Source organism: Apteryx mantelli, chromosome 3 (genome assembly GCF_036417845.1).
Source record: "Apteryx mantelli isolate bAptMan1 chromosome 3, bAptMan1.hap1, whole genome shotgun sequence".
Classification (NCBI taxonomy): domain Eukaryota; kingdom Metazoa; phylum Chordata; class Aves; order Apterygiformes; family Apterygidae; genus Apteryx; species Apteryx mantelli.
In genome coordinates, this window is record NC_089980.1 from 82,809,724 (window position 1) to 82,824,501 (window position 14,778).

Sequence of the window (14,778 nt, forward strand, 5' to 3'; positions counted from 1 at the left end):
TTAATGTGATGTGATGTTATTGTCAGGCTGAGGGGAGAGGAATAGTGCCAGAAAAAGATGGGATGATGGCAGGAGAAAACTGGGCAGAAGCCCAGATGGTTCTGACCTGGAGGGAGGGAAAGCATCCGGCTGCAGCTCTTGTCCAAATTCAGAGCTTTTGTAGAGCTTTTTTGTGGCTGAGGATTTTTTGATGGACTTTGAAATGACATTTTATTGTCCTAATCCCAGGCCATGAAAGAGATTTTTGAAGACAAGGACTTAAGACAAGACAAGGACTTGACTTGAACTTGTTGATATGCTGTGAGCAGCCTGTGTAGACAGTGGAGGGTGTGCTTGATAAGCGTGAGGGGATCTTAAGCTGGTAGACTGTAGGCATATTCTTATTATGAGCTTCTTCTCACATGCACATGCTCAAAATAACTATTAGGAAAAAGGTTAAACTTATGATAAACTGAAATATTTTTGTTTCAAGATGAAGCCAAAGCCTCATGCTTGCCTCTGACCATTGCAGTCTTTTCAGCATATACATGTAATGTTTTGATTTCCTTTTATTTGCCACTCTAGCTTTTACCATGTTATCTTGGCAAGTAACTAACATTACTGTGTTGGTTTTTTTAACAGTTTTCACTAACTACAAAAAATTCAGTTACGATAATACCTTCTTGAGAAGGCAGAACTGAAAAGGACGTTAGTCGTCTCTGTAGCATTCATAATAGTTTAATTCCATGAAGTTAAACATGTACAACTGTTTCTAGGCTAATCAAGAAAATTGGAATAGCTAAACACCTGTTTGTACCATGCTTTTGCATCTGCAAAATAAGATTATTACCCCTTTCAAGACATGTCTTTTATACTGGTATATCTTTTGTTATGTGTACTAATTGCTCCCTGCCTCATAGAATTTAGGCCCTATGTAAGTGTTGTTAACCTTTTATATGTTAGCCTTTTAAGTTTCAGATGGTTGCTAATAATGTTTGCTAAAGTACAGCTATATCCATTTACCTTCCTAGTGTGGAAGAAAGTTAGAGTGGCAAAAGCATTATTAAAAAGCAAACAAACTTCCTTCTCCCCTCCAAATACTCCTAGAAGCCAGGATCTCTTCCTCCCCGAAGCCTTCTGTACTAATCACAAAACTACTGAGCATTGCTGCACTAGTAGAGAACTTTTTCTAGAAATGCCTTCTGCACTTAAGTGAGTGTTAGTAAAGGGTTTTTTTTCAATTATCTGTAACTGTATTTCCTGTGTAGCATTGCAGGAAATAATACTGTAATTTGTGGGCATAGTGTAACTAGTCTCACTGTTAGTGAAAAAGGACCTTTTCTGGATAGGAATGGGGAGGCATTTAAAGCACAATCAAAATCTGCAAAGCCAAAGTACTATAGATCCTATTCCTTCCAATCTGAACTGATTTTGTAGTTTCTTCTTCAGAGTATTGAGGTATATGAAGACTTCTGAAGCTTGCCAAAATTCCTATTTAAAACTCTCTTCTAGTGAGTTTTTAAACTGTAAGTTTATTAATGTAGCTCTAGAAAAGTAATTTTACACATATTTAAATGTTACGTGAATTTAAATTTAAAATATTCTAAGCTCCACCCCTTCCTCCCAAATCCTTTTTTCTCTTCTCTGCTGCTTCTGCATTCCCTGAAATTATAGATTTCAGTATGTATTGTTAATTTTGGAAGTAAGTCTGACATCTTTCCCAGATAAATGAGTAGAAAGTCGTCTGAAGAACAGAGTTAGCGGACATGGATGAATGATTCAACATGGGATTTGTGAATGGAGGTCAAAGCTTCACAAATGCCTTCCCCCCTCCCTGCCCCACGTTGGTCAGTATTAAGACAAGAAAGTTTAGTTTATATCATATCCTTAGATTTCCAAAAGGTATTTATCAGGGTTATTACTGGACTCTTGCATGTGCTGAGGCCATGCTGTCAAATTACTTATTGCAGACCTGGAAAAGTAGGTGAATAATGTGGCAGAGTTTGGCAATGACGTGAAGTTATTCAAGGTAGTGGCAAAGACAATGGCAAACTGCAAACAACTCCATGAACCCAAAAGGATTCTGTGATAGATGATGACTGCACTGTAAAATAGCAAATGGAATCCAATATACATAAATTTAAACTGGCACATAGAGGCACCAGAGATGATTCTAAATTTGCATGCAAAACAATGGGCCTTCAATGCAAAATAAGTAGTAAAGACTGAAAACTTTTCAGTGTACTGTATGAAGGTCTATAAAAAGTGTCATAGATGGGGTGAATAAGGAGTTATTGTTCCTTGTGGGGAACCATATCCTTTGTATGGAGCTGAAAGATCAAATCAGTGGGTGGCATGTTCAAAACAAGCAAAAGGAGATGGTTCATAACAATATGCGGAGTTGAGCTGTGCGGGTGTCAGAAGTATAGTGGGTGCCAAAGGCTTACACAGAAAGCAAACAGACAAGCTAATGGAGAAAAAAATTCATCGAGGGCTATAAAAATACAAAGACACCAGAACTGGCTCTAAAATGCCCCAAACTACAAAATGCTAGAGATTAAAAAGCATTTGAGAAGTATCACTACATTGTTTCATGTAGCAGTACATGAAAAGCGAGATCTGTTTTAAAAAAAAAAAAAAAAAGCATTCTTTTTTCACTCTTACCAGATGGTTACAGTGACTGAAGTGCAAAAATCTTAGTGTTGCTGGGGTTTTGCCAGTACTTGAGTAAGAGTTTCATGTTTTGGCATAGTATGTTTTAATAATTAATCACTCTTGGCACTTTAAATTGCTAATGATATTGGACAGCAACCTTTTCAGTGAACTTTATTTAAAGGAAAGCACTGTTTTAAAATCTGAGTCAGCTTTTGAAACAACTCTCTAAGAAACCTAAGCTCTAATCAAAACGTTAATATTTTTTAAACCTATTTGTATTCTTTGGTATATTGAATATATAGTTTAGAGTTATCATTGTACAACACGTATGCACGTATAGTTGAAAAAATTTGGATACTTTCTATTGATTTTCTTGATATTTGAAGTTATGAAGTTTCTGATCTTGTTCCCTATATTAAGAAAACCTGAATTATTCTTAATGGCTAGATAAAATAAAAAATTGTGCCGGATTATGTTTCTATATTTTTGGAATATTGGTGAGTCTCAAATTAGAAATTGTAGGAATGTTTCATAGAATCCATCTGCTTGAACTGAGCTTCTTCAACATAAAATAGCTAGAAATGACAAGACAAGTTTGCCTCACTGAGTACCAAAACAACGAAGAGTCTAGAAGATCATGGGGGGCGGAGGGAGGTTGAATGCAATCTGAATATAGACAGCTGTGTATAAAACTTTTTTTCTTTTCCACTATAGTTCAAAGTAGTCAAAATTCTTGTGACAACAATTGAGGAAACTTTTTTGAGCACTTGCACTTTTTCTGAAGGAACATCCATTATTTGTATGCACCAAACTTCCATCACATTCAAAAAATTACAAATATAAATATGCTGTGTACTAATTTTTGTATTTTTTCATCTCAGGAACCCAAAAATGTAACCACTTTTCTGGGGGGAAAAAAAAATTCTACTCATCTTTTACAGTCATGCAGGGACAAGGAATTTTAGTCTAGCCAAGAAATCCTAGTTTATAATGCTTTTTCGATGGTGAACTATTATGGGCAAGGGAGCTAACTTCTAGCATGACCTGAGACCACTTCATAGTTCATCTTTCCTTATCTTCCAGTTGTGTTCTACACTTTGCCACAGTTTTCTTCCATTCAGAGTATGACAGTGAGTCAGAAAAAGAAAAGCAGTTAAATTCAAGGAAAGGGGAGAGCAATATTTTTGCCTGGCTTTCATTCGATTATAAACAGTGCATTACAACAGAGCTCAAACTTTTCTTTATGTTATGTTCTCTATGATGTGTGTGTGTGTTCATATATGTGTATATATTTTAATTATTTCTCAAATCCAAATACATTTAATGGCGAGGAATGTGGATGTTCTGGAGAACCAAACTTGGTACCAAAGGGAATGGAAAGCTATAAACAAACTATTAAATGTACTAACATGCATTGATTCTGGCATGCTAACAGACTGTATTCTATTTCAGACTCTTGGCAAAGATATAAACCATGTCTAAAAGGCCAGGCTAGACAAATAAAAGCTCCTTTTGGCCCGCCTCCAAACTGCTTGGCCGGGAGCCAGCAGTGGTTCTTCAACCATATGGCCACATCAGCTCAGTCACAGAGCAGTGCAAAGCTGCCTGTCATCTGGGGACAGCTGTAGCGGTTCCCCCTGCGGTGTCACCCTGGAAACTCATACAGAGCCAGTCACCCTCTGATCACTTTATTTTTTTTATTCCGCTCTCCCCTCCTGCCCCAATGGGGCTACCCCATTTTCTAACACAGGCCTCCTTTTCTTGTTTGTGTGTGTGTGTGTTCCTTTGCGTTAGGAGGTATTAAAAAGCATATTGTTTAAGTGGACCCACCGTGTATCACCCAGGCACGATCCAGACTGCTCTGTGTTTTAGACCAGGCTCTTCAGAAATGTTGGGTAATTAGTCATCCTTATTCATCATCCACAAGTCTTAGAAACAGTGGTTTCCTTTTATTTTCTTCCAGATCATTACTAAAAAATTGTCAGTGTTAAATTTGAAAGGCTGTTGTTCAAACTCTGCTAGATAGTCCCCTTTCAAGTTTCATGTTGAGTGATCTCTCTTGCTTTCTCTGCAGTTACCTAGCTTGTAAGGTGTGTCACACATGCTCTGTTAAGCACTCACAGCAACAAATGATGCTGGTAGTAAAGAGGAGAGAGAGAAACATAAGCATGTTTAACAAAGCAACTAATACAGAACTTATATAAGTACTTGGTTTGGAGGTTTTGGAAGAGATTAGCAATATGTTTCACTTGGTTTTGTGAGCTTGTGCATTTCATTATCCCTTTTATCTAAGATATTCATTTCAGGTTTGTTTTTTGAACTGTGGTCTGTTTTCTCCATCTTAAGTGTACTAATTTTCATATTATCTGATAAATAAACTTATTATTTCAGGTATATGAATTTGGTCAGAGTATTAGTTGTGATCTCCTCCTGCCTAAGATAATTGTGAAACTCTACTAAAGGGATTGTAACTTTTCTGGGATTTTTCTGTAGCTTGAAGCTCACTGTTAATCAAATTTATAGTTGTTTTCTAAGGCGAGTTCTCCTTATAATGAAATAATCCTCCTGTCCAAATATTCTGTATCATTATGAAAATAAGCTTCTAATGTAATTGCTTAGTAATAATCTTTGCCTGATGCAGTCCTTGACTGCTGAGTCACTGGGTCTGTTGTATAGAAACTTGCATGATGCTGTACTGAATAATTTATCTGGTGCACTTTAGGAAGCGTAGTGTATACAGGCTTATGAAATGTTGATCTTGCACCATAATAAGAAATTTTCTTCTCTTCCTCATTTGTTTGACTGACTGGTTATAAATGAACTGCTCAGCTGCACAATTTTCTTAACACTCTTCAAATTCTTCCAAAGAATTTGGATTATCTTGTTGGCTAACTCAGCATTAACTGCAGTTGTTCACAAGTCATAACTCTGGCCTCTAAACTGACACTTTAAAAATAAATTCTGTGTCCTTTTATCAAATATTTTGAAGTGTAACTGTTGGAAAAGAACTTGACTTCTCTATTTAATATTTACATAAATTGCTTTATACTGTCTGCTGAAGCCTTCAGAATAACGACAAATGTTGTTTCAAATAAAGTAAGATCTACTTCAGATTCTCCTATTTTCTTCTCTCTGCTCTGCAGAGAGAGGTTTATGCTCAAAGTAGACCATATTCTGGTTCTGTGCAGGCCGGATGCAGAAAAAACACACAGGAAGTGGATGATTCCAAGGGCAATTTCCCAACAGGGTGGAATTCTCATCTTTTTCTTCTGACTTAGTAGTGAGTTAAGTAATAATCCCTAAAATTCAAAGTTTAACACTTTAGAGGTGGCATTAGCTGTATTACAAGAGGATTAGCACAAAGAATGTCATTGCACTTGCAAGCCTATCAAAATCCGCTGAAGCAAAGCAGGGTATAGGTGACTTTTCTGTAAGTGGAACTCAGTTGTAAAATTTGCCTACGAGCTGCTTTTATTGTACAGAGTTATTAAACATCTCTAGATTCTTTGCATTAATGTTCTTGAGCACATGTCCTCGAGCAATTTTCCACAGTTGTCCATCTCACTTTCTTGCGAGCTCAGGAAAAATACAAGTCACTTTGCCAAGTTTAAAGCAAAGCTTTGCCTTTTGAGAGGAGAGCAGCCAAGCTCCAGGTAAGGTGTGGGAAGATAACATGTCCTCTTTACCAAAGCACTCCGCAGTTTTGTTAGTAGAATATCTGGGAGAAAGCACACAGATTACTTCTTTAGAGAAGAAAAGGGATGTTCTAAAAGGGGTGGCATAAGGAATTAGCAGTTAGTAAAACAGAGAAAGCACCCTCTTTGTTAAATGTGCAACATAACTGTTACAATAATTTAAAGTATTATTAGTTTAAGATGTAATACATGGAAAAAAATTTTCCACCTGGAAGCTTAAATTGAGAAAGTGATGTTTATCCTGCTATATGGAGGATTCTAGTCTCTCATCCATTTCATGAAGAAGCAGAAAACCTTGATGCTAGTAAACCACAAAAGGGTTCACTTAAATAGTTGCTTTCCTAGTCAAATATAAACAGTTAAATTCTGATACTGGATAAAAGTCTACAAAACAAAGCTTACCTTTTTGGTAAAGCATTTCATAGATAGGACGATAATCAAATTCTGTAAAGTTGGAACTAACCACTGACATATTATTCAGCCAGTGAAATGTGTTCCTGAACAAGCAGTCAGTTACTGACCTGCATTGTTAAGTTAGTCCCGCAGGGACGGAGGGGTTGGACGAGGTGACTTCCTGCGTCCCTTCCAACCCAAATTATTCTGCAGTTCTGAATGTTCACTTCCATATCTAGGACCCTTTCTAAGGAATGTTAACATCATAATTAAGATAAGTAGAGGAAAAAAATGCAAGTATTGAAATATAAAATTAAGTAAAGTAGTTGAAATTGAATTTTTGACACTGTTCATCAACTAGGAATTTAAACTTTTTTTAACCAATTTTTGGATCTTTTGAAAAGATCATTGTAAATTTGAAGGAAGCATGGGACAGTAATTTGGGTGGCTTCACTTTCTCCCCTACCCTCTGTATTACCCTTTCAGTACAGAATCATGAACACTTAGTCCATGCCAGAGCTACCATCTTGGTGATATTTCATCTTGCAGCTTTCACTGAGGGCTGGTAAACTGACTTTTATCAGTCTGCATATTAGAGTTAGAAGGATGCCATCTGTACAGACAGCAAGAGCTAGCTCTGAAAACCAGTGTCAGGCAGTCTCTCCGAAGCCAAAGAATTCTGATGTGTGCAAGTCAGCTTTTCCTCCCCCTAATGCTATCTTGTGCAGGTTGTATGGTGATGCACAGTATCGGAGAAATTATTTTCTGGAGAGGGTACTTCTTAAAGGGGTTGCTTAACCGCAGTGTAGTCACTACTTATCAGCTTCTTAAAGCTTTATGTATACTATTGAGCAGAGTGTAAAAACAAAAAAGTAAATGATTTTTAAATCTAAACCAAAGAATCAGTCATCGTTTCCCAAAGAGATTTATTGTCTTCTTTGAATTGTATTTTACAGTAACCTGTTTTAATCAGTGTTTACAAATGCAAAAGCAACACTGAAAATGCAGTGCATCAGAGCCACTCTTCAGAACTTCATCAGTGGAAAAAATATTTCAATATTATGGTGTTGTGTTGCAGCATGGGTATCAAAGTTAAGACTGTGAATTACTGTTTACCACTTCAATGCTTATGCATCCAATTTTTTACTGGATTAATTAAAATTGGATTTTGAAATTAAAATTAATTTAAATTGATTAGATTTAATTGAAAAGACTTCTGTTGGAAAGTAAATCACTTGGTCTTTTTGTATTTCAGGTAACATTCAAGGAGCAACAATAGTGGATGCCCTTGATACACTATATGTCATGGAAATGAAAGAGGAATTCAAGGAAGCCAAGGAGTGGGTTGAAAAAAACTTAGATTTCAATGTGGTAAGTAGCATTGCTGATTAACACTTAACACTATGTTTAGTATCCAGGGACCAACTGAGGTTTGGATTCTAATATTCCAAGCCCTATATAAGGCTACAGAATTTAGACTATTGATAGAAAAAGTAGGAAACAGAGATGTTTCCTATCTACTTATATGCAGTTTGTCAGTCTGAGAGATTTAGATAGATAGGTGAGACTCAGTTGAATGGAAGAAAGAAGAAATAGAGTATTACTTACTGTAAAGTGAACAACAAACATTTCAAGCCTTTTGGATGGAAGAATCGGGACACTTCAATGTAAGCTTTTTTTTTTTTTTTTTTTTAAGTTGTACAAACATGTTGCATTTTTGCTTTCTGAAATCTTCCACAAACTAGACTTGCAATTAGAGAAAGCTACATACCAGAAGTGTCAATTAAACTCTTTTGTGTATTATAGTAAAGTGGAGTTGAATCCTATGAGTTAAGCTGAACTAGATGGCACAAACTGAGTTGCTTTAGCCATATGAAGCACTGGGTCATCACTACTGCATGTAGAATTGATCCTATTATCTGGGAAATAAGCAGTGTGAGAGCAAAGTTCATTTATAAGGCTTTTATTCTAAAAATGTGTTGAACAGACTAAAAATTAAATTGCTAAAAATTAAATTTTAGAAGTCCTGGTTTTGGTCTTTTCCCCCTTTTTGGCAAGGGTATGTATTGTAATTGCTGGGCACAGAGAACTAATGGAGTACTGACCAGTATAGTTAAAGTAAAGCAGTAAAGCATTGTAGGCATGGTACACTGAGCACTTTAAAGCTCTTGTAGTTATGGTGTGTAATGGTAGAAACACTTCCTGGAAAAAAAAATGTACATTTTCTAATATGTTATGCAAAAAGTCAGGATTAAATATCTTTTCCTACATACTTGAGAATTAGTTATCATTTTAAGAAGAAGGAGTTAAGAGTGGATATTGTATAGTTTATATAAGCAACAATTTAGTGTGCATTTATATTTACATTAATAACTTAAATACGGGACTTTGAACTGTACTTCTGGGTCATTTCAGATGTCTGAAAGACATGCTAGTTTTATCTTCAGTGTAAGATTTTTTCCAAAGGAATTTTTGTAATATTAAATTCCTGTCTTATTAGCATAGCATTAAGATGTTAAAAAATGTAAGAACAAAATGTCATAGAAAATAGCAAACACTGTCTTAAAGGAAAAGCTGAGCTGTAGTTGGAGGAGCATTATAAAGCCCCATAGTGATTTACATTAATAACACTAAAATCTTTGGTTTTACCCGTAATCTTGCTCAACTGTGTACTGCAAACTTCTCCATGTAGATGGTATTGTCTACAATTCCTGCTCATCAAGTTAATTTGTGTACTGTTTTTAAAAACTGTGTATCATTTAAGTATATCTCAGAAAAAGTGAATAAAAATTATAAAGTCATTCTAAATTTCTGAAGTTTTGTATTGTATTAATCAGTCAATGAGATGATCAAACAGATTTAGCAAAACTGCTTCAGAGATAATATTGACATGCATCTGAAACAACAGTCAGTGTCTTAAATAGCTGCCTTGAGCTCAACACCTCACAAAATTTATTTTCGTAATACTTTGTCTGTAGTAGTCATATAGAATTGAATTTTGCGCTGGCATCAATGCTAACTAAATGAACTTTCCCAAAATAAAATGAGGAAATTAAAATGAACAACCATAACACCAGCTTTAATAATCAACTTCTGCTTGTTTGGTTAAATTGGCAGAATTTAACTTGTCTGAAGCTGTTCAACTTGTACTCAACTCTTGTTTAGTTTTCCACATTAGATATAAGTTCTAGTTTAAAATGCTGCTTTGTATCTGTATCTTATAGTTTAAAGCAGGAAATTACTCAATGCAAAGAACAGCAGGGCCCTCTCTTCTTTTGTGCTTAAGCGTTTAAAGCCCAAACCTAGTCATTTATCAGGCATTATGTAGCATTTTCTGCATTAACATTTTATACACTATTACTTGCTCCTATTTTAGAAACCCTTTTCCTATGAAAGCAATTTAGTCTTTAATAATTGACACCTCAACAAAGCCTTAAGTGTTGTTTCTTGCAAATTGTATGAAATGTGTTTCTTTTATGTTTCTGATCATTTGCTGGGCAGTGGCAGTTTAATCAGGCAGCTTTTTAGAAAGCATATTTGGTCCTTATTTGAATAATTAGGATTAGTTTCTATACACATCTAATCTTAGAACTGTAATATGTAAATTTTGAGTTTCTTTAAGAAGTTCATTACAAAACATAGCTGTGACTAATCTGTGGCAGAATCTTTTCTGTTTACTTAATTTAGCCAGCTGTATTAAATAGAATATAAATAGTCTTTTCCAGAAGCTTATAATACTTCAGATATTCAGTGTATGTATTGAGCTATTTGGCTAGCACTAGATCATTCTCATTACCTGATGATGAAGGTTTCCAAATTTCAGTTTGTGAAGTAGCCATTAGCTTATCCCAACAAAAGGAATTACAGAATAAAGATGATGTGACGAGTAATGGTGCCATGTTAGTAATTCTTCATGTGTTGAATTGAGGGACTGAAATTTAATAAATTAGTTGTCGAGTATTACTTTTAGTTGTTTGCATTTCTGAAGAAGACAAGCTGTTTTGTTTTAGGGGGAAAATTTTGGACAAGTAAATGTCACCTTTCTTGGTAAACTTGTGAGTGCAAATGTTTCGAAGTTTCCCCTTTTGAAGTGTAACACACTTAGGCTACTTTTATTATAACTGGAGCTGGTGGCCCTGTTTTTAAAACTGACAGCCATGTTGTAATGCTCAGTGCTTGTTCCCTCATAACTACTGAAATTCCTCTCACTTGATACCTTGCTGATGTTTTAGCCAAACTGGCTGAGTAGTTCTCCAAGAATTAGTTTGCATCCTCTGGTTCTTTTGGTCTTTTAAGAAATTTAGCCCCAATGGAAAGAGACTGGACATCTAGCAGTGACTAAATCAATAGTCTTTTCATCATGAATGTGCACTTTTTGTTTTGTGTGGTATTGCTTCATATGTGTTCGGATCCATCTTTGATCTTAAGCAGTTAATATAGCTGAGGATTTGGTCTGTCCTCGCCACACGTGCTGCTGCCTGCGTGCTGTTTTTGCAGTGTTTATGCACGACCCTGCCCAAGGCTGCCCTGGGCCAGGTTGAATACCAGCACCGCAACTGAGAAAAGGGAGCCTGTCTTTCATGGGATCACTAGGGAACTTGAGTGTTTCCTAGCTGCAACCGCACACTGCTGTGTGTGTCTTTATTTCTAATTTTTTCATCATTTGTGTTAGGAAGTGTGCACACACTGAGCGTTCAGTGCTTTTTCGAAAGACTTGCTGTACCACCGCCCAACTGCTGCTCCACGCTGGGCAGGAAAAAGCTATCAGACTCTGCTGCACGTGGGGGAAATAAGTTGATACTTAGGAAGACAGATTGGAAGAGGGTTTTCAAAGAAATGGATAAAGGGGTCAGAAGTCAGAGAAATAGTAGTAGCGTAGCTGAGCCATTTGGCACAGCATTGAACAGCCAGGAGTTGTCGGATACTGGAATTGACAGTCTTTACCTTCTACACACAGACCTCCCTGCCCAATTTCTTTAAGATGAGAGACTAACTGATCTGCCCAGAGTCTCTCCCCAGCATGCGGCTGGAGCTGGAGGCTCTGGTGAGGCGGCAGAAAGGGCAGCACTAGTGTGGGGAAGGCTCAGAGCTACCTGGAGGTTTGGGTTTGTTCTTCCTCTCTGATGGGACAGAAGGCAAAGGCAGAAGACAGCTATGACTTGGAGATATTCGAAAGCCATCTGGACAGGGTCCTGTGCACCGTGCTCTAGGTGACCCTGCTTGATCAGGTTTGACTAGATGATCTATAGAGGTTCCTTCCAACCTCAACCATTTTGTGATTCTGTGATTAGGGACACAGAAGGTGGGATTAGTTTGAGAAGTCAAAGGAGAGAGAGAGGATGAGTCAACACTAGTAAATTATTTGCTCAAGAGTCTCTTCTCTGGCCCTGCTGAATTCCTTCCCCTTCCCCCCTAGAAAGGCAGATTTGCCCATACTGCATACCAGCAACAGTCCCTGGCCTGCACTGTCTCGTAAGGTGTCCCAAAATCAGAGCAGAAAACGCTAGCAATGAAACAAATGTGGGACAGTGCTTGAATTCATCCCCTGGTCTGCTTAGCCTTCTGATGCGGGCATGGTCAGACAGGACCAGAGTGGAGACAAGGTACGGAGCAGAAAGCAATGAGTTTGTTGGGGAAAGAGGAAAATGATCTCATCTTCTAGAAAAATTTCTCAGAGCTGAATTTAGAAACCAGGACACCTGAATGAAATAATTTTCCTGTTTGTTAGTGGATTTTGCTTTGTTTACCTCATCACTCTCTATTTTTGGCCAAAATGGAGGATGGCAGGAAGTTATGATTGCCTAGTCAGAGGAAAGTGGTAGTAGCCTGTGCAGTAGCTCTACCTGTGTGGATGTAATTTAATTGACTTTAATTGACATTTTGTGCAAGCACTGAGTTGTTGTGCATTATCTAATCATAGACCCCTTTCCTTGTTAACTGCACAGGATGAATCCGCTTAGGAAAGAGTGGATGTTATGCTGTAGGGAAAGTATGAAGAGCTTTTGCTTATTTGTTGTCAAAGATAGGTACTAAGTGAATCAGAGAATCAGAGAAGGGATGAGTAATGCAGCAAGCATAAGTTAAGACTTGTGTCCTGCCAGTACTCCTGAGCAAAGTTGTTTACAGAGGTGAGTCGCTGCATCTGATTCTATAAGCCACCATGAAGCTTGAAAGCTTACTTACCACTTCTGATTTTTATCTTTGTACTTAGATTTGCAAATGTAAGTATCTTTTAAAGTAGCTTTGTATGCAGATTCATGCAACATAGATGTTTTGCGTTTATTATGTCTGCTTTTGGGGGGACTAAGAAAAACTGGAAAAAGTATATAAATTTGATAATGAAATTACATTTATCTCTGCTGTCTTATATAGATTAATATATCCCTTTTCCAAGAGCCCAAAATTCTAAATGTTCTTTAGATCTAATCGATAATGCTTCCAGCATTAATTACTAATCATGCTGTAGTCCAAATCTGTCTGTGGTGTGGCAGTCAGTAACAGGGGCAGACTTCTAGAATCCACCAAACTGTTTATTTCAAGCTAGAAACATCTTAGAGCAATTCTAAATCCTACTGCTCTCAAACTGTAGGTACTGTGATTCAGTTGTAATAATTATCTTTAACAGTCCATAACTTAATGTTCTGGCTTGGGAACAGATAGATTTTGGCACTTTATCTTTTGTTGTTTTTTCTCTTTAAACAAAAAAATTAGAAAGTTTTCTAAAACTTGTGATAAGGTAGCTTTCCTAAATAAAGTGTGTGGGAGGTGCGAGTAAATGGACTTCAAGTAAATGTATAATAGCTCTGTGAGGAAGCTTAAGGAGCCAGCACTTGAAAATGGTTCTTTAATCTGTAGGACTATTTGTTTACTAGTTTGCCAAAGTGGACTTGCTAGTACACTCTAAATGATAAACTTCAAAGTGACTTAATCTTGTATGGATTATAAGTATGAATAGCAAATGATTCTGATGGGTTAAAAGGAGATTTTGAGTAAATTTATTATTAAATGCAGTTCTTTTTCTGCTAGAGCTGGTTCATGCCGTCTGTAACACTATTTTTGTGCTTGTTTTCCTTTTAAGGTTTTACAGTTTGCCATGTGGGGATTTCAATAAGTTTAAATAACAGGAGGTGCAATAACCGGGCTTTGATACTTGCAGCAAAGCTTGCTAAAAGTGCTTTCCTGATCAATGGGAACTGAATATTTTAACAAACTGCTGCTTAATTTCACTTATGGAATGGGAATTAAATTTATTTTTTCCAATATTACAAGTAATTAAAATGTGACTTAATTAAAGTAGCTTAAAGTAAGCTGTTGTAGTAGTCTTCATGTCTCTATTCTACACTGCTTGGTAACGCCAAGATTTTTTCGGTTTGTTCCCAGCCTTTGTGCTTAAATGGGGCGATGATATTTTAGGCTCTTATGACCATTTTTTTGTTTAGAATTATGGGCATTATCCAGCATAGTTCAGTATTATTTAATATAGGGTCCCTGGATTTGTCTTACACTTTTTTTTTTACGATGACTAACTACTTAGGAAGGTGGATGAGCCATGCTTGCAGGCTATAGGCTGTTTATGCTGGTACAGTATGATATGCAGGGGAGGGTATTGCTACGTTCCTTGTGTATATATAAACAATAGGTGGAAATGGAAATGAGGTGACTGAAATTTTATTATGCTCTTGACAAGACAAGTACAGGAGAACCGAAAGAAAAAAGTTCTGGAATGAATCTGTCCAGTAAAGAAGACTGAAATTATTTGGTGGGATTGGAGTCTTATTTGGAACTTCTTTATAAAGACTAGCAGAGTATATTCCTTGTCAAATATAAATTGAGGTGATTCAATTACTCCAAATACATCAGTTGCATAGAGAGCATGCAGTGTTTTCTCCAACTGAATTATGAATGGCAGAGCAAGTACCGATGCTGATGAGTGCCAGGTGGAAGCTGATACTAGATAAATAAAATTGTATCCTATTTCAAGTGTTGCATTTATGACTGAGGGTGACCTCCCATGCAAAAACATAGATGGAAATTGTTTTGGCCTTCATTTACGAAT

At 36.7% G+C, this 14,778-nt stretch overlaps 1 protein-coding gene across 1 annotated transcript in view; it reads left to right on the top strand.

Moving 5' to 3' along the window:
• The window catches only part of MAN1A1 (mannosidase alpha class 1A member 1), a 148,430-nt gene that overhangs the window by 39,673 nt on the left and 93,979 nt on the right, over positions 1–14,778 (top strand). Inside the window, exon 3 of the mRNA XM_067293796.1 lies at positions 7,978–8,093. Within this exon, the coding sequence (XP_067149897.1) occupies positions 7,978–8,093 (116 nt within the window). The remainder of the gene's footprint in view (positions 1–7,977; positions 8,094–14,778) is intronic.